The sequence below is a fragment of the Cherax quadricarinatus genome, chromosome 7 (genome assembly GCF_038502225.1).
Source record: "Cherax quadricarinatus isolate ZL_2023a chromosome 7, ASM3850222v1, whole genome shotgun sequence".
NCBI lineage: Eukaryota > Metazoa > Arthropoda > Malacostraca > Decapoda > Parastacidae > Cherax > Cherax quadricarinatus.
The window spans coordinates 15,421,392-15,442,483 of record NC_091298.1 but is presented as its reverse complement, the minus strand read 5'-3'; the positions used below and the strand labels follow the sequence as shown (position 1 = coordinate 15,442,483).

Sequence of the window (21,092 nt, the reverse complement as noted above, 5' to 3'; positions counted from 1 at the left end):
GGCCGCTCGTACATTTGTGATTTTTTTTTTTTATCACACTGGCCGATTCCCACCAAGGCAGGGTGGCCCGAAAAAGAAGAACTTTCACCATCATTCACTCCATCACTGTCTTGCCAGAAGGGTGCTTTACACTACAGTTTTTAAACTGCAACATTAACACCCCTCCTTCAGAATACAGGCACTGTACTTCCCATCTCCAGGACTCAAGTCCGGCCTGCCGGTTTCCCTGAACCCCTTCATAAATGTTACTTTGCTCACACTCCAACAGCACGTCAAGTATTAAAAACCATTTGTCTCCATTCACTCCTATCAAACACGCTCACGCATGCCTGCTGGAAGTCCAAGCCCCTCGCACACAAAACCTCCTTTACCCCCTCCCTCCAAGCTTTCCTAGGCCGACCCCTACCCCGCCTTCCTTCCACTACAGACTGATACACTCTTGAAGTCACTCTGTTTCGCTCCATTCTCTCTACATGTCCGAACCACCTCAACAACCCTTCCTCAGCCCTCTGGACAACAGTTTTGGTAATCCCGCACCTCCTCCTAACTTCCAAACTACGAATTCTCTGCATTATATTCACACCACACATTGCCCTCAGACATGACATCTCCACTGCCTCCAGCCTTCTCCTCGCTGCAACATTCATCACCCATGCTTCACACCCATATAAGAGAGTTGGTAAAACTATACTCTCATACATTCCCCTCTTTGCCTCCAAGGACAAAGTTCTTTGTCTCCACAGACTCCTAAGTGCACCACTCACCCTTTTCCCCTAATCAATTCTATGATTCACCTCATCTTTCATAGACTCATCCGCTGACACGTCCACTCCCAAATATCTGAATACATTCACCTCCTCCATACTCTCTCCCTCCAATCTGATATCCAATCTTTCATCACCTAATCTTTTTGTTATCCTCATAACCTTACTCTTTCCTGTATTCACTTTTAATTTTCTTCTTTTGCACACCCTACCAAATTCATCCACCAATTTCTGCAACTTCTCTTCAGAATCTCCCAAGAGCACAGTGTCATCAGCAAAGAGCAACTGTGACAACTCCCACTTTATGTGTGATTCTTTATCTTTTAACTCCACACCTCTTGCCAAGACCCTCGCATTTACTTCTCTTACAACCCCATCTATAAATATATTAAACAACCATGGTGACATCACACATCCTTGTCTAAGGCCTACTTTTACTGGGAAATAATTTCCCTCTTTCCTACATACTCTAACTTGAGCCTCACTATCCTCATAAAAACTCTTCACTTCACTAACACTACATTTTTAAACCTACCCCATACCTCTTCGACCCCAATGCCTATGCTCTCATTAGCCCATCTATCCTCCAATAGCTGTTTATATCTTACCCTAACTGCCTCCTCTTTTAGTTTATAAACCTTCACCTCTCTCTTCCCTGATGCTTCTATTCTCCTTGTATCCCATCTACCTTTTACTCTCAGTGTAGCTACAACTAGAAAGTGATCTGATATATCTGTGGCCCCTCTATAAATATGTACACCCTGAAGTCTACTCAACAGTCTTTTATCTACCAATACATAATCCAACAAACTACTGTCATTTTGCCTTACATCATATCTTGTATACTTATTTATCCTCTTTTTCTTAAAATATGTATTACCTATAACTAAACCCCTTCCTATACAAAGTTCAATCAAAGGGCTCCCATTATCATTTACACCTGGCACCCCAAACTTACCTACCACACCCTCTCTAAAAGTTTCTCCTACTTTAGCATTCAGATCCCCTACCACAATTACTCTCTCACTTGGTTCAAAGGCTCCTATACATTCACTTAACATCTCCCAAAATCTCTCTCTCCTCTACATTCCTCTCTTCTCCAGGTGCATACATGCTTATTATGACCCACTTTTCGCATCCAACCTTTACTTTAATCCACATAATCCTTGAATTTACACATTCATATTCTCTTTTCTCCTTCCATAACTGATCCTTCAACATTACTGCTACCCCTTCCTTTGCTCTAATTCTCTCATACTCCAGATTTAATCCCATTTATTTTCCCCCACCGAAACTCCCCTACCCCCTTCAGCTTTGTTTCGCTTAGGGCCAGGACATCCAACTTCTTTTCATTCATAACATCAGCAATCATCTGTTTCTTGTCATCCGCACTACATCCACGCACATTCAAGCATCCCAGTTTTATAAAGTTTTTCTTCTTCTCTTTTTTAGTAAATCTCTACAGGAGAAGGGGTTACTAGCCCATTGCTCCCGGCATTTTAGTCGCCTCATACGACACGCATGGCTTACGGAGGAAAGATTCTTTTCCACTTCCCCATGGATAATAGAAGAAATAAAGAAGAACAAGAGCTATTTAGAAAAAGGAGAAAAACCTAGATGTATGTATATATATATATGCATGTGCATGTCTGTGAAGTGTGACCAAAGTGTAAGTAGGAGTAGCAAGATATCCCTGTTATCTAGCGTGTTTATGAGACAGAAAAAGAAACCAGCAATCCTACCATCATGCAAAACAGTTACAGGTTTCTGTTTCACAGTCATCTGGCAGGACGGTAGTACTTCCCTGGGTGGTTGCTGCCTACCAACCTACTACCTACAACATTTGTGATACTAATTTTTTTTTTTTTTTTTCAACAAGTCGGCCGTCTCCCACCGAGGCAGGGTGACCCAAAAAAGAAAGAAAATCCCCAAAAAGAAAATACTTTCATCATCATTCAACACTTTCACCACACTCGCACATTATCACTGTTTTTGCAGAGGTGCTCAGAATACAACAGTCTAGAAGCATACACATATAAAGATACACAACATATCCCTCCAAACTGCCAATATCCCAAACCCCTCCTTTAAAGTGGAGGCATTGTACTTCCCATTTCCAGGACTCAAGTCCGACTATATGAAAATAATATATAATAATAATATATAATAATATTATAGGTAGTAGGTTGGTAGACAGCAACCGCCCAGGGAGGTACTACCGTCCTGCCAAGTGAGTGTAAAACGAAAGCCTGTAATTGTTTTACATGATGGTAGGATTGCTGGTGTCCTTTTTTCTGTCTCATGAACATGCAAGATTTCAGGTACGTCTTGCTACTTCTACTTACACTTAGGTCACACTACACATACATGTACAAGCACATATATACACACCCCTCTGGGTTTTCTTCTATTTTCTTTCTAGTTCTTATTCTTGTTTATTTCCTCTTATCTCCATGGGGAAGTGGAACAGAATTCTTCCTCCGTAAGCCATGCGTGTTGTAAGAGGCGACTAAAATGCCGGGAGCAAGGGGCTAGTAACCTCTTCTCCTGTATATATTACTAAATGTAAAAGGAGAAACTTTCATTTTTCCTTTTGGGCCACCCCGCCTCGGTGGGATACGGCCGGTGTGTTGAAAGAAAGAAGATATAATAATATATATATAATATAGGTAGTAGGTTGGTAGACAGCAACCGCCCAGGGAGGTACTACCGTCCTGCCAAGTGAGTGTAAAACGAAAGCCTGTAATTGTTTTACATGATGGTAGGATTGCTGGTGTCCTTTTTTCTGTCTCATGAACATGCAAGATTTCAGGTACGTCTTGCTACTTCTACTTACACTTAGGTCACACTACACATACATGTACAAGCACATATATACACACCCCTCTGGGTTTTCTTCTATTTCCTTTCTAGTTCTTATTCTTGTTTATTTCCTCTTATCTCCATGGGGAAGTGGAACAGAATTCTTCCTCCGTAAGCCATGCGTGTTGTAAGAGGCGACTAAAATGCCGGGAGCAAGGGGCTAGTAACCTCTTCTCCTGTATATATTACTAAATGTAAAAGAAGAAACTTTCGTTTTTCCTTTTGGGCCACCCTGCCTCGGTGGGATACGGCCGGTGTGTTGAAAGAAAGAAGAAAAATATATATAATAATATATAATATATAATAATAATCACTCTTGGACACATTAAATGTCTTATTTTAAGTTAATACAGACATTAATCCATCTACAATATTTTCTTCAAAATTATGTAAGAAACACGTTACATAGCATATAAACATGTCTTTGTTACTCATTCACTAAGTGTGTCCCTCTAGTCTTAACGTCACAGTAATAATACTAATAATCACTCTTGGGCACATTAAATGTCTTATTTTAGGTTAATATAGACATTTTCATTAATCCATCTATCATATTTTCTTCAAAATTTTAAAAGAAACATGTTACATAGCATATAAACATGCAATGTTTATATGCTATGGAGGTGTGCTAGCCAGGCAGAAGGAAAACATAACATTTTCTCTGGTCCAGCATTAGAGAAAACGTGTATGAATCTGCGTTGGCCCAGTTACTGCCCTTAATACACAACACTTTTGTTTACAATTCTTGGCATGAATTATTCATTACTTCTCCCTTTGTTTATGATGGCATCTAAGGTAGTTATTAGAAACAATTAAACTCAGTGAACATGGTATGTTGATAATAATAATACGGCTCTGGGCCGTATTAAATATCATGTAGCTAGGATGTGGAAAAGTGGGTGGAGAAATATCACCCTAACAAAGCTGTTGCAAGCAGTGTCTGCATAGTCCAGTGACTCTCAAGCTGGTCCTAGTGACAGTAAAAGACAAAGAAAGGAAGTAACCCCAGATAGGGCTTTGATGCCTAAAGTACAACTAATGTGACATTTTTATTGTGGCAACATTTCACTCTCGAAGAGCTTTATCAAGATGTTACAGCTTGACAAAGCTCCTGGAGAGCGGAACATTGCCACAATAAAAATGTCACATTAGTTGCACTTGTGTCCTTTTACTTTACATACTGTCGGTAATTCTACCAACATTATTACAAGAATACAAAAGTGGAAAGGTTGAACACCAAGAGAGGCTGTTTTGTCCAGATTTACAAGATACATATATGGTAGTTGCATGTAAAATACTGTACTAAACTATGTACATATAAAATAAAGGCCAAGAGTGCAGACACAAAAGCAGCAACCAATTTCCACAATAATTTAATGTCAACAATAGGTGGCTACACAATGCATCAGGTTTTCAGTGCTGATGAAATTGGGCTGTATTGAAAAAAGATGCTAGCAAAAGCTTTTGTAACAAGTGAGAAGAAAAATGCTCCAAGTTCAAGCCTATAATGAACTGTCTTCACACATCCTGTGGGTGGCAATGCCGCTGCAGATTATAATCTTTAGACAAAGTAAGTGCTGTTGGAGTGTGAGCAAAGTAACATTTATGAAGGGGTTCAGGGAAACCGGCAGGCCGGACTTGAGTCCTGGAGATGGGAAGTACAGTGCCTGCACTCTGAAGGAGGGGTGTTAATGTTGCAGTTTAAAAACTGTAGTGTAAAGCACCCTTCTGGCAAGACAGTGATGGAGTGAATGATGGTGAAAGTTTTTCTTTTTCGGGCCACCCTGCCTTGGTGGGAATCGGCCAGTGTGATGATAAAAAAAAAAAAAAAAAAGTGCATTAATCTGAAAATCCAATATCCAGGAAAGGTAATCAATCTTTTCCCAAGACTGATTTACTACTGGGTATGTATCTTTTGCCCAGCTGTTGAAACATACTGAAGCAAGGAAAACATTGCCAACAAGGCATGGCTTTTACTGAACATTTTTCAGGCTATCTTGATACTTTAGATAAATTGTCCAAGCATGAAATGGTAGCATTTCTTCCCAAGAATATGACAGCAATGATTCAGCCAATGGATCCAGATGTTATACTTGCATTAAGTTATATTATTCAAGAAAGAAATGTTCCAAAATCATCAAAGAAAAAAGATCATTAAGATAAAACATCAATAACTTAATTCTGACAAAGAGTACAGCATTATGGATACCATCACTGATATCTTTCAGCCATGAACTGAAGTGATGCAGGCCACTGTGAATTCTGGGAGGAAAAAAATCTGGCCATTATTATCAACAACTTTCATGATTCAAAAAGCCACTTTCAGAAAATCAGAGAATCTTAGTGTAACTGGCAACAAAAACTGGTTTTGAAGATACTGAGGAGGCTGATTTATGTTAAGTTGTATGCTGACAGAGGAGTTCATGATAGACAATGGCTTTCCACTTTCTGGTACGAGTCTTCCACTTCATTAGAACCATGAGTTTTATCTCGCCTCTGGCATGTAAAGCCTCTGTAACATGCTCTGTGATAGTGTGCTCATATTACTTAAGTATTTTGTATAAGTGCTGATTTGCTGTGTCACAAAATAAGGAGATGAGAAGAGAGATTACCCTTTCAATGAGGAGCTGAGGAGAGAGAATATGTTTCCAATGAGGAGTTAAGGAGAGAGAATACCTTTCCAATGATGAGTTGATGCAGCATGACCAAGAGTTATCTGCATCACCAGATGTGGATAAAGCCGAAACTACACCTGTCCCTTGTGAATGCACTCAGTAGAGGTTGTTGAAGACACTAAACTTCATAGTCAGCCATAGCAAGCATTACAGAATTGGATCCAAACTGAAGTTGCAGCTTGAGAGTTTGAGAGAAGATTGAGAGAGTATTTCACTGCTAGGAACTGCATAAGAGAAAAAATATTTGACCTTCACAACCAAATACTGCATATATAAAAAAAACTTCAAACCAAAAAATGCCCTTTAAATTAAGCAACTCAAAAACAAGAGTTATCTTCCATCATTTGCTTCCTCAGGAGAGACAAATGATCCTCTTCCACCTACTCAACACTAAACCTCCAGACTTTCTGCCATCATAACAACAAAGCACTCTGACCTACATTTAGCAAGTGTTACCAATACAATGTATATACAATACTGCATTCTTTACTAATTAAAGAATTTATTCTATAAATTACAGAGGAACCTCGGTTTTCGTATGCCCTAGTTTGTATGTAAAACTATAGTTATCTCTATAAAATGTATTTTTTATTAATATTTTTGGGTGTCTGAATGGATTAATTGGATTTATATTATTTCTTATGGGAAATATTAACAAAAAATACATTTTATAGAGAATAACTAGGGCACACAAAAATCGAGGTTCCACTGAATTAAGAATGAGTTTTTATTCTATAAATAGTTAAGAATGAAAAGTTTAGCACTGAGATTTCCAAGAATGCAACCAAAGTAAAATGGTTATATTTTTACATTTCATGCCTGAATATCAGAAAGCACTAGGTGTTAATATTAAATACAGTAAAATAATAATTATTTGTTTAATATTTTTAGGGTAAGTGTAACCAGGTAAAGTGTATGGTAGAGTTATTATAGAAAGAATTAGACATAAGACAGAGAGCAGGATTGCAGATGAGCAAGGAGGCTTTAGAATGGGTAGGGAATGTGTATATCAGGTGTTTACATGATGCATATATGTGAACAGTATTTAGATAAAGGTAGGGAAGTCTTCATTGCATTTATGGATTTAGAAAAGGCACATGATAGAGTGGACAGGGGAGCAATATGGCAGATGTTGCAAGTGTATGGAATAGGTAGTAAGTTACTAAATGCTGTAAAGAGCTTTTATGAGGATAGTGAGGAGATAGGTGTGTAGGAGAGAGGGAGAATACTTCCAAGTAAAAGTAGATCTTAGACAGGGATGTGTAATGTCACCATGGTTGTTTAACATATTTATAGATGGGATTGTAAAAGAAGTAAATGCTAGGGTGTTGGGGAGAGGGGTGGGATTAAATTATGGAAAATCAAATACAAAAATGAGAGTTGACACAGTTACTTTTTGCTGATGATACTGTGCTGGGATTCTAAAGAAAAGTTGAAAAGGCTAGTGGACGAGTTGGAGAGGGTGTGTAAAGGTAGAAAGTTGAAAGTGAACATAGATAAGACTAAGGTGATGAGGGTATCAAACGATTTAGATAAAGAAAAACTGGATATCACATTGGAGGAAGGGAGTATGGAAGAAGTGAATGTTTTCAGATATTTGGGAGTTGACTTGTCAGCGGATGGGTTTATGAAGGATGAGGTTAACCATAGAAATGATGAAAAAAAGGCGAGTGGTGCATTGAGGTATCTGTGGAGACAAAGAACGTTATCCATGGAGGCAAAGCAGCGAATGTACGAGGATATAGTGGTACCAACACTCTTATATGACTCTCATATGGGTGTGAAGCATGGGTTGTAAATGCTGCAGTTAGGTGGTAGCTGGAGGCAACAGAGATGTCCTGTCTAAGGGCAATGTGTGGTGTAAATATTATGCAGAGAATTCGTAGTGTAGAAATTAGGTGGTGTGGAGTTACTAAAAGTCAGAGGGCTGAAGAGAGGCTGTTGAGGTGGTTTGGTCATTTAGAGAAAGGAATGAAGTAGAATGACTTGGAGAGCATATAAATCTGTAGAAGGAAGGCAGGGTAGGGGTTGTCCCCGAAAAGGTTGGAGAGACGGGGTAAAGGAGGTTTTGTGGGCAAGGAGCTGTGTTAGGAGTGTGTTAGATATGACTGAATGGAGACGAATGGTTTTTGGGACCTGACGAGCTGTTGGAGTGAGAGCAGGGTAATATTTTGTTAAGAGATTCAGGGAAACCAGTTAGCCAGACTTGAGTCCTGGAAATGGGAGGTACAATGCCTGCACTTTAAAGGAGGGATTCGGGATATTGGTAGTTTGGAGTGACGTCTAAGCCATCATATCTGAGCGCCTCTGCAAAGACAGTGATTATGTATGAATGATGGTGAAAGTGTTGAATAATGATGAAAGTTTTTTTTTCTTTCTTTTTGGGTCATCCTGCCTAGGTGGGAAACAGCCAATGTGTTAAAAAAAAATAAAAAACTATGAAGCTAATAATAAAATTCATACTTCAAGTTCAGTACTTAAAATAGGGTTCACTGTACCTAAATGTATTTTAGTTGCTGCACAATTAGAGAAGGTATCCTTGTATTACACAACCTAAGCCTGGTATAAATCAATGCATGCTAAAGGAATAGTGCAGAGTGCACCATAAGTTTCTAATGTGATTAAATATTAGCAATGAAGATTTAAAGTGAATCAGAAGAGGTCTTCACAAGCTACCACATGGACAATAACATCTCAATCTCTTCAATAAAAATGGTAAATTAGGACATACACAGCCCAAAACTAATGCAAATCTTCCAGTTAGAAACACTAGCTTTCAAGCCAAACTGAAGAGGTATTCTCTTACCTCACAGAAACCAATATATATCCTAAAATACACCAGCACATTAAGTGTGAAGCCACTCACAATTTACATTATCTGATTGGATGAAGCCAATCAGATGAAGCCCTCAAAATTTACTGCATAGTGTTTCAATTTTTCAAGGTTTTTCCATAAAAAAAGGTATATTGGGATCCACATGGACCAAAATTAAATCATACTTTTCCTCTAAGTAAGAGTAACCAGCATTAATGTTTGAGCAGGTACAGCACCAGTATGAAAATACAATATTATTAAAAAAATATGAAAGTCAGTTATCAACAATCAGTTTTCAAACAGTCCAGAGACATATCAAACTCACCAGTTCAATGCACCAACCAAGAATATATGCCAACCGTATGTTTTCTGGAGTTACAAGATCTGGAGCAGCCAGCAGCTTAAAAGATAATGATACTGCTAATCCTCGGTTCATTTTGCCTCCAACTGCATTATACTGCAACACCTGAAAAAAAATGTAAAACTTTTCATAAAATGATGAGTGAGAGAGATGATGATGGTAATGATTATGATGATTTACAACAATCAGCCTACTGCACTCTCAGGACCTTCAGATCTAATCCTATACAGTGGTCCCTTGAGTTATGACAGGCTGGAGTTACAATTTACCATCATAGAGGAATTTAGTTTTGAAGGGTATGACTGTTATTAGTCACAGCCAGGGAAATAAGATTAACCTAAGTCACCCAAAATACTCTGCATAACCAGGAGCTTTCTAAATATGATAGTATGCCAATAATGTCAGCTAGGCTAACCAGACGAGCCTGGCCCATGGCCGGGCTCTGAGAGTCAAACTCTTGAAGTTCTTCAGAGGTAGGTGTACTAGTACACCTGTTTGGTATCCTGTTTGGTGTACAAGTACACCAAATGGACTAGAATGAAATTAGCCTCGTCATCCACACCATCGTATGTCCTTGGGTAACTAGTACAACATCCAGTTCCGCTGGATGCTCTACTCTTAAGGACTGTATGGTCCAGTGGATTAAGGTGTCATGAGTTTTTGCCCTCCATGAGGCAGGCCAAAGCAGCATGGGTTCGAATCCTTGGCTAGTCACAGTGTTGTTATTGTTTATTATGTCATATTAGATGAATTATGATGGATAAATAAGCCGTAGAGTTGATATTAGTGTCATATTGAAGGACTAACTTGTCCTGCCTCTCTCATACACCAACAAGAGTCTTCAATAAAGGTAAAACTGATTTAAATGTTCATTTATCCATTGAAATTGGTGCTTTATATTTATTTCTCATGGTTTTCTGTATGTAAAACTATAGTATTTATTCTTTAAAAAAATGATTTTTTTGTCAGTATTTTTGGGTGGAATAAATTAACCCCTTGACTGTCACAACCCCCAATCCTGAAGTGTCTCCTGGTGTCGCAAAATTTAAAAAAAAAAAAAAATTTTCTTATGATGCGATAGAATCTTTTCCCGATTGTAATGACACCAAAAACACAAAATTTGATGGAAAGCTGACGGAATTACGCTCCTGAGAAGTTAGCGACCTCGGCAATATTTACAAATTGGCGATTTCGCCCAATTTGAGCCCTATTTTCGGCTAATTCCATTGTTCCAGTCGACCAAACTCATAGCTATTTCTTTAGAACTCCATTTTTTCTATCGACTGAGTACAAGGAACTGCCCATTTACCGATTTCAACTACCCAATAATGTGGTCAGAAATTTGCAATTTGGCCAATTTCACGAAAATTGAAAAATATGACAATTTCAAAATAAGGTCCAGAATGAATAATGCAGACATTCCTGGCTCTAAAATAACATTTTCTTTGTTCATCAGTCACGTCTCCAAGTCCCTCTGATATTACTCTTGCTTTCTATTTTGAATTTTTATTCAAACAAAAAATAGAAGATTTACTGTTATGCAGACTACTGCAAAACAGTAATAATTGTATAAATAACATCAACCCATTCATGACTGCATATTAGAATGGCTAGTTGGACATTTATTGGACAATGACATCATTTGTTTACTTTTGAACATTGGCAAAAATCAAACATTTCCCCTACTTTGAGCTCCATTTCCAGGTTCTTTTTTTAGTAAAATCAATCAAAATCACCTCTATTTCTATAATATGTTTTCCATTCTATCAAATGAGACCAAGAAAACGAGAATACAACCATAAACACTATACAAAAATAGACCGCAAAGTCGGCATTTTAATTAAAAAAAAACACGGTTTTTTTTTTTCTCATTATGCACTGCATGCTCCAGGATTTTTTTATATCATGCACACTGACCGCACAGACCCATTCTCTCACATGTGGGCCTACCAGCTTTCTCCTGCTTGATTTGAAGCCGCTAGAATTTATGAGTACATATACGTCAAACACGGTACCTCGTAAGACGTATATATATGACCTCAACAGTCAAAGGGTTAATTGGATTTACATTATTTCTTATGGGAAATATTGCTTCGACTTTAGGCCGTTTCTACTTTAGACCTAGCTCCTGGAACGGATTATGGCGGAAACTCTGGGTTCCACTGTACTTTAATATTTACCTTGTATTCTTCAATGCTAGATTTCCCTTGGCTATTTCCCCCTTTACAATATCTACAGAAAATTATTCACCTGGCAGCATCAATATTTAGCTGCTTTGTCACAAATTATGCACTCTCATTTCCCTAAACATATTTTATTGCAGTGAGTGCTTGCTTGACCAAATTTTCATCTGAAATAATTTATTACCAACTCACTTTCCAGTTCAGATACATAAGCCAATCAACCAGCTAGGTTATTGTTCTACTGGCAGTCATCCAGCTAGGTAATGATAGAAAAATGGAAACTGTCTAAAGGGCATTAAAAAGGTTCTGAACTGCAAAGCACACTTAGGAGTCTGCAAGCTCACTGTCTTGATCACCAGCATGGTTAGGGACTGAAAGTTTATGTTTTGTGTCTGCTGAAGATACGACACATTTTGGAATGCAAAAAACAAGGACATGTAATGAATCAAAGGCCTGAATCATTAGTTTTTTTGTTTTCTCGTATGTTTTGTTAGGTAGAAACTAGAACAAAAACTACTACAAAACCAAACAGAGGTACTGTATTAAAATGCAATAACATAATAAATGCAGCACTGTGCTGCAAATGAAAATCTTATTGACTTAATGCCTGATCAATTTTTAAAAAATGTATACACAAGGTAAAAACTATAAGGTAACATATATATTTTTACATTGTTACAACAGAATCAAAAGTATTTAAATAATACTTTACCAATTCTTACCTTAGCATACCATTTCTGGGCATCTGGAATATCAGAGTGGGTGCCAACCTCTGTCAAGTCACGGACAATATCTGGAAACACTGACATGAACTCTCTCTTTTTATCCAGTGGGGCTGCATGCCCAGTTTTGGCCGGAGGCAAATCTACCGGAGCCACGTTAGAGAGCTGACACAGCCTGTTATATACACACTTAATAATTAATCAGAATTAAAATATGTACATTATTGTACAGTACTGTACATTAAAAATACAGTGGACCCCCGCTTTACGATCACCTCCCAATGCGACCAATTATGTAAGTGTATTTATGTAAGTGCGTTTGTACGTGTATGTTTGGGGGTCTGAAATGGACTAATCTAATTCACAATATTCCTTATGGGAACAAATTCGTTCAGTAATGGCACCTGAACTTACTTCTGGAATGAAATAATATCGTAAACCGGGGGTCCACTGTAGTATAATGATCTCCCCTATCAATTCCTAGAATAATACAATAAATAAACATTGTACATGTTATACACTTCATTCTTAACATTTTAGGTGAAGGGAAATTTTAAATTTTAATCTACTCTTCTTGTTGGTAAAAACTAACATTAGTATAGATAACCCTTTAAAAACTTAAATAAATATAAAACAGTATACTGAATTATTGGTGGATGAATTTGGGACAATATATAAAACATGGAAATTAAAAGTGAACAAAGGAAAGAGCAAGATGATGAGAGTAACGAAAAATTTAGGTAATGAAAGATTGGGTATCAGATTGAATACAGATGTTCGGGAGTGGACAGGTCTGCAAATGGGTCTATGAAAGAGGTGAACCATAATACAGCCTTTCCTCACTTAGTGACATACTCATTTACCGACGACTCGGACTTACGATGGGTTCTCTGACCAGTAAGCATACTTAAATGATGTATATCAGAGCTGATTTCTTCTATTTATTACAATATACGTACAGTACACTACTGTATAAACATTTAATAATATACCAGAAATGCTATAAATAGTGCAAAGGTGATATTAAAACAATATCAAAGATGGATGCTCCTCACTTAGCGACAAATTTGTTTACCGACATGGTCTTAGGAACAGAACTCCATCATTAAATGAGGAGAGGCTATACTGATTATGAAAAAAAAGTGGGTGGTACAATGAGGCATCTGTGAACAAAGAACATTATCCATGGAAGCAAAAAGGGAAGTGAATGAGAATGTAGTAGTACTGTACCAACATTCATATTTGGGTGTGAAGCATGGGTTGTGAATGTTGCGGAGAAGAGGCTGAAGACAATGGAGATGTCATGTCCGAGGGCAATGTGCTATGTAAATATTATGCAGAGAATTCGTAGTTTGGAGGTTAGGAGGTGCAGAGTTACTAAAAGTATTATCCAAAGGGCTGAAGAGGTGCTGCTGAGATATTTAGAGAGGATGGAGCAAAACAGAATGAGTTGGAGGATGTATAATCTGTAATGGTGGGAAGGCAGGGCAGAGGTGACCCTAGGAAAAGTTGAAGGAAGAGGGCAAAGAAAGTTTTGAATGTGAGGGGCTTGGACATCCAGCAGGCATGTGTCAGTGTGTTATAGAGAGGAGTGGAGGCAAATGGGTTTTATAACATAACGTGTTGTTAGAGTGCAAGCAAGGTAACATTTATGAAGGGATTCAGGGAAACCAGTTAACTGGACTCCAGTCCTGGAGGTGGGGAGTACAGTGCCTGTACTCTGAAGGAGGGGGTGGAGATATTTGCAGTTTAGAGGGGGCATCTGAACTATTGTATTGGTGCACCCTCTGGCAAGACAGTGATAAAGTGATGGTGAAAGTCTTCCTTCTTTTTCGGGTCACAGTATATTGGCAACAGTAGAGTTCCTTGGGAAACAAAGTCTTATAAGGAAGATGAAAACCAGAACTGCTACTTGTAACATCCTTAATTCACAACTAGTTTCAGAGTTAGCTCACTCCATCATCAGGCATTGTACATGATCAAAGAAAATTAACTACAAGAATCAGATTTTAAAATACAGTGGACCCCCTGCTTACGATATTAATCTGTTCCAGAGAGCACATCGTAAGATGAAATTATTGCAAGTCGAATTAATTTTCCCCATAAGAAATAATGGAAATCAAATTAATCTGTTCAAGACACCCAAAAGTATGAAAAAAAAAATTTTCACCACATGAAATATACATTTTCCTACACACAAAAAGAAGGATACATGCACAATATATACTGTGCATGTACTAGTGCACTAAATGAAGAATAAATGACACTTACCTTTATTGAAGATGTGGTGATGAGTGATGAGACACTGTCCTCAGAGTGCCTTTTCCTCCTCAGTAATGTAGGTCCTGTTTGGCATTTTCTTCCAGAACAGGCCTTATCACTCTGTATGCCACTATGATTCTTAAATCTCTCAAACCAACCTTTGCTGGCCTTAAATTCACCAATATGAGCACTAGTTCCAGGCATTTTTTCCTGTTCACCTGAATGCTAGTCGACTGGTGTGGGCTGCATCCTGGGTGACAAGATTAAAGACCCCAATGGAAATAAGTTAGACAGTCCTCGATGACATACTGACTTTCTTGGGTTATCCTGGGTGGCTAACCCTCTGGGGTTGTTTCTCGGTATTCTCGATAAGCCACACCAACAACAGTCTCTCCACATCTTCGAGTAGTACAGCTGACCGTGGTACGATAGTACTGTATTTCGATAGTATTTCTCACCCTTTTTACCACAGGGTTGGCACTAGAAGCTTTCTTTGGGGCCATGGTGGCTTATTTAGCAGTTACAAGCACTAAAATCACTGGAATAATACAAAATTTATTGAATGTATGTGTGCAACCGTCTGCCCTGGCTTGTAAACAATGTCACACTTGCTCAAGCTGAGGCACTCAGGCCAGACGGACCAGACGGCCACGTTAGGGACGAATGATGCAAGTCAAGTTTTTCAACGTAGGTCGGAGTCAAATTTTTACGCTGACAAGCATCATAAGTCGGTTTTATCTAGGTTGAGGCCATCGTAAGTTGGGGGTCCACTGCATGCTAAACATCAACTTAACATAATTGATAAAAAGAAAAGAATAAAGAATAAAAACAACATAAAATATACAACTAGAAATGAAATATCTACTGATAATTCATTATTACACAGGTGAGGCTCATCACTAATGGTGTATTATTATTATTAATCAAAAGAAGTGCTAAACCCACTAGGGTCATACATCTAATAGTGTAGAGAAATACTACTGTTGCCAGCTCAATGGTATCGCATCACTAGAAAACATAGTGGATGATTTCATGTCTGTGTGGTCTGTGACTTCATAATATTGGCATATGGCACTAAATAAGGGTTAACTCAATTGCCTATTGTTCTAATAGATCTGCCCAAGTGTTCAAAGATGTGGAGGCATCGTTGATGCCACCTGGCTGTTTTTCATTACAAGAGATGGTAAAACATGACCACCTCACCATCTACATCGTTATATTTATGACAGAATTTTTTTGACTTGTATATTATGCTCAATTTCTTATAATCTGTATGGACTGATAAAGTCCCAGGTGGAGGAAACGTCTTCCCAATAAATGCCATAAACTGCATTTCTCAGTATGTTTTACCACTGATATTCCTTCACCTTATGTACATGCCTCTATGATTTCAATATCGTCTTAAGAACAGAATACTATATGTATACAAGTAGACTCGAAACAAAATGTACTATGACTTGAGCATTACATGAACTTGAACAGAGGGTGTTGAGTGGGTGGAAAGTGTGCTGGCAGTGGTGGAGGGTGTTGAGTGTGTGGAAGGTGTGTTGAAAGTATGTGGAGGGTATGTTGTAAGTGGGTGGAGGGTGTGTTGAAAGTATGTGGAGGGTATGTTGTAAGTGGGTGGAGGGTATGTTGTAAGTGGGTGGAGGGTGTGCTGAAAGTGGGTGGAAGGTGTTGAAAGTGGGTGGAGGGTATGTTCCAAGTGGGTGGAGGGTGTAAGTGGGTGGAAGGTGTTGAAAGTGGGTGGAGGGTATGTTGAAAGTGGGTGGAGGGTATGTTGAAAGTGGGTGGAGGGTGTGTTGAAAGTGGGCAGAAGGTGTTGAAAGTGGGTGGAGGGTGTGTTAAAAGTGGGTAAGGGGTACTAAAAGTGGGCGGGGGTGTATTCAAAGTGGGTGGGGGTGTATTGAAAGTGGGTGGAGGGTATTGAAAGTGGGTGGGGGAGTTGTAAATGGATGGTGTTGAAAATGGGTGGGGGGTGTTGTAAATGGATGGTGTTGAAAGTGGGTGGAAGACGTGTTGAAGAGGGGTGGAGGGTGTGTTAAGATAAGATATAAGATAAGATTTCTTCGGATTTTTAACCCAGAGGGTTAGCCACCCAGGATAACCCAAGAAAGCCAGTGGGTCATCGAGGACTGTCTTATTTCCATTGTGGTCCTTCATTCTTATCCCTCCGGATGCGACCCACACCAGTCAACTAACAACTAGGTACCTGCTTACTGTTAGGTGTACAGGGACAGCAGGTGTAAGGAAACATGCCCAACATTTCCACATGAGGAAATTAAAACTTCATCAGAGTTCAAAACAAATTCCGGCCACAAAATAGAGCGAAAAACCAAAGCCAAAGACCTGGGAGTGATCATGTCGGAGGATCTCACCTTCAAGGACCATAATATTGTATCAATCGCATCTGCTAGAAAAATGACAGGATGGATAATGAGAACCTTCAAAACTAGGGATGCCAAGCCCATGATGACACTCTTCAGGTCGCTTGTTCTATCTAGGCTGGAATATTGCCGCACACTAACAGCGCCTTTCAAGGCAGGTGAAATTGCTGACCTAGAAAATGTAGAGAACCTTCACGGTGCGCATAACGGAGATAAAACACCTCAATTACTGGGAGCGCTTGAAGTTTCTGAACCTGTACTCCCTGGAACGCAGGCGGGAGAGATACATAATTATATACACCTGAAAAATCCTAGAGGGACTAGTACCGAACTTGCACACGAAAATCACTCACAACGAAAGCAAAAGACTCGGCAGACGATGCAACATCCTCCCAATGAAAAGCAGGGGTGTCACTAGCACGTTAAGAGACAATACAATAAGTGTCAGGGGCCTGAGACTGTTCAGCTGCCTCCCAGCACACATAAGGGGGATTACCAATAGACCCCTGGCTGTCTTCAAGCAGGCACTGGACAAGCACCTAAAGTCGGTACCTGACCAGCCGGGCTGTGGCTCGTACGTTGGATTGCGTGCAGCCAGCAGTAACAGCCTGGTTGATCAGGCTCTGATCCACCATGAGGCCTTGTCACAGACCGGGCCGCGGGGGCGTTGACCCCCGGAACACTCTCCACGTATAATCATGGGGAGTTACGGGCAGGTTATGCACTCCAGGTATCCGTGTCGGGGATCGAACCATGGACTCTCAGTGTGTGAAGTACGATCGTTGCCAACGAGCCATGTTGTAAGTGGGGGAAGGGCGTGTTTTATGTGGGTTTTTAAAGGGGTGGACCGGTAAGCCAGCGGAAGACCTCGGTCAGATGACCAAAAGCTCCAACGGCGGGTCATCATCTGACTAAGACCCGTGTCAGGAAACACTTGTCCTATTTCCTGAAGAAGGGACTCACAGGCAAGAACCTTACCTAACCTAAGTGGATGAAAAGTGTGTTTTAGGTGGGTGAAAAGTGTTTTAAGTGGATGAAGGGTGTATATAGAATGGACAGAGGGAAAGCTATGCAGGGAGGATGTGGAGAAAGGAAGTGCAGCGAGTTGGTGGAGGGAGGGTTTGAAGAGCGAAGGGGGGAGGGGGAGCAGCAAGGAGAGAGGATGTGTAGGAGGGTGTGTAGGGAGCGAGGGGATTTAAATGTTCTACTAAGTCGCTAGAGACGCGCGTGATTACCGTCCACTTTCCAGGTCCTTACTGATCTAACGCTTCCCTATAATAGTAAAAATAACTGAGCAAATCCCACCTTGGAATATGTTATTAGTAAAGATCTGATCATTCGTATGATCCCTTGACGACAGAATGACAGTTCCTTTTAAACGAAAATACTCTTGCTTATATGCATGTTCGTTTCCGTGTGATATTGGGAGTCTCTTCAATTTGGACTTTAAACTTGCATCACACACAATAATGAACCAACTCTGATTGAGGGTGCCGAGCCAAAACTTCTGGCCCTGCTTCTTATCTACCTTAACTAAGCTTAAGGAATTGAGGTCCAGCTAATTTACGGAGTAATTTCCAGCTTTTGGATCTGCTCAGCTGTTTGAGGGAATAAATAGCGACATAGTAAGTTTGGTGGTGACACTAAAATAGGTCGTCAAATAATTTCTGATGTATACACTAGACGTCTACAGGATGATCTGGAGAGGTTATTGGTGTGATCGCAGAAGTGGCAGATGCAATTCAATGCAGACAAGTATAAGATTCTATTCCCAGGAAAAGGTAATAACTACGACACTTATAAGCTAAAGAATGTAAGCCTTAGTCAAAGTGAATGCGGAAAAGATCTAGGAGATCTGGTTAGCAGAAATTTAAAGCTAAAACGATTGCATAAGTGTATATGATAAAGGTAATAGAATTCTTGGCTTCATATCAGGAAGAATAAATAAATACAGGTCCTAAGGTTATACTTCATATATCTTTAGTTAGACCTCATTCATATTATGCTGTTCAGTTCTGGTCTCCCCATTATAGGACGCCATAAACATGCTGGAAAATATGCAGAGAAAGATGTTGATTCTATGTACTAGAAACCATTCCTCTGAAAATAGGCTGAAGGCACTGAACTTGCGCTGTTTGAAGTGTACAAATTCTAAAGAGAAATAAATAAAGGGGATATAAATAGCTTGTCCACTGCTGTGAGTCCAAGACAGGACTATCAGCAGTGGACTCAAGTTGGAGAAATTTAGATTTAGAAAGAATACTGAGACGTACTGGTTTGGCAGTAAAGTTGTAGACGAGTTGAAGAGATTCCCAAGTATTGTCAATGAGGCAAGAACTTTAGGTAGTTTTACATATAGGTTGGACGGGTACACGAGTGGGTGTGGATTGGTGAGAACTGGACCTGCCTACCCTGGGCCAGTAGGCTTCAGTAGTTTTTGAGTCTGCTACTAACTTAGCTGTGTTTGAGAGAATCAAGCTCCGGCTGCTGGGACTGCTGTTACTGTAGCTGTTCAGTCGGGCTGAGCCCCAGCTTCCGGACCTGTTACTCAGCTGTTTGAACGAGTTCAGCTCCAACTTCTAGAACTGCTACTTATCCAGCTCTGAAAGGTTTGTGTTTTAGTTTCAGGTCCTACTAAAGCTGAAAAGGTTGTGTTCTAGCATTTATAGTGGAAAAATTGGAGCCCTAAACATCACGACCTATTTATTAATTTTATTTTATTCATACTTGTATACAAACACAAATGCACGCAATTTAAAAAATGAAATAAAATCTTTGCTCAGTAGCGGATGAGGAGAAAGGGGAGGATCAACATGCAGTCACTGAAGCTACTGTATGATAATGGCTGGAAATATACCTTGGTACTGCGAGAAGTAGCTAGCAAGAGTCAGAAGTCGACTATCAAAGGTTTAAGACATACAAACTCGCAAAGCAGATTAACTGTGTGAAGTACGAGGAACAGTCTGCAAGGAGACCAGCTTCTACTGACATCTCGGCTCGGTGACTGGCCTACTGAGGATATGAACACCTGAATACAAAGATCAACACCAAGTGATGTTTAACAATGTGTACTACTATGATCAGAGTCTGCAAGGAGACCAACTTATACTGACACCTCGACATCATGTGCAGAGACAATGTCAAAAACCACACAAAACCAAGGTCAGAAATGTAAGTTCCAGAGTAGGAACCTAACATCAAATCCATGAACTCGGGTGTGTGTGAGAGTTGGTTGATGTAAGAGAGACCAGAGAATTCCAACCCCCCAATTGTCTCGAGACCAACTGCTTATCTGTGGGCTGTGGTTTGCCCACGAGCTAAACACTGGTCACCTCACTACTAGAGGTGACGTGACCTCAGGCAACGTCATGAGTTTTTAAACCGTAAATTTAATTACTGAGGTGAGCCTTCATCACCATTTACTTTATGACCTACCTAGAATATAATAAAAGTAAGGCAAATTCTTAATATAATTTACTAGTGATAAACACACACATTATAACATGTATTTATATGAAATATATCAGCATTTACTGACTAGGTACACACTTCACATTTTTAGTACGTACTAATTCTAAGTGAAAAAATTACGTACGTCACTTGGCACAAAATACTGTATGCTGATCTACGTAACAATCTCTACACCCTGCCTTACCTTACTCGCTACATTCTACCTCGCCTTACTCTCTGCACCCTACCTTATCTTATTCTCTACGCCCTAGCTTACCTTACTCTCTACGCCCTACCTTACCTTACTCTCTACGCCCTACCTTACCTTACTCTCTACGCCCTACCTTACCTTACTCTCTACGCCCTACCTTACCTTACTCTCTACGCCCTACCTTACCTTACTCTCTACGCCCTACCTTACCTTACTCTCTATGCCCTACCTTACCTTACTCTCTACGCCCTACCTTACCTTACTCTCTACGCCCTACCTTACCTTACTTTCTACGCCCTACCTTACCTTACTTTCTACATCCTACTACCTTACTTTCTACACCTTATCTTACCTTGCAACCTCTCCTCACTACTTACACTTCCTCTACCTGTTCCCTACC

At 39.6% G+C, this 21,092-nt stretch overlaps 1 protein-coding gene across 6 annotated transcripts in view; it reads right to left on the bottom strand.

Annotated features, from left to right (window-relative positions):
* The window catches only part of Fpps (Farnesyl pyrophosphate synthase), a 120,230-nt gene that overhangs the window by 44,879 nt on the left and 54,259 nt on the right, over positions 1–21,092 (bottom strand). For 5 of the 6 annotated variants that reach the window (XM_070082317.1, XM_070082320.1, XM_070082321.1 and 2 more), the window contains 2 exons: positions 12,383–12,557; positions 9,442–9,582 (listed from right to left, as the gene is read on the bottom strand). In XM_070082317.1, the coding sequence (XP_069938418.1) occupies positions 9,442–9,582; positions 12,383–12,557 (316 nt within the window). Of the gene's footprint in view, positions 1–9,441; positions 9,583–12,382; positions 12,558–19,485; positions 19,634–21,092 lie in introns of all 6 variants that reach the window. The other variant, XM_070082323.1, reaches the window with a different exon arrangement.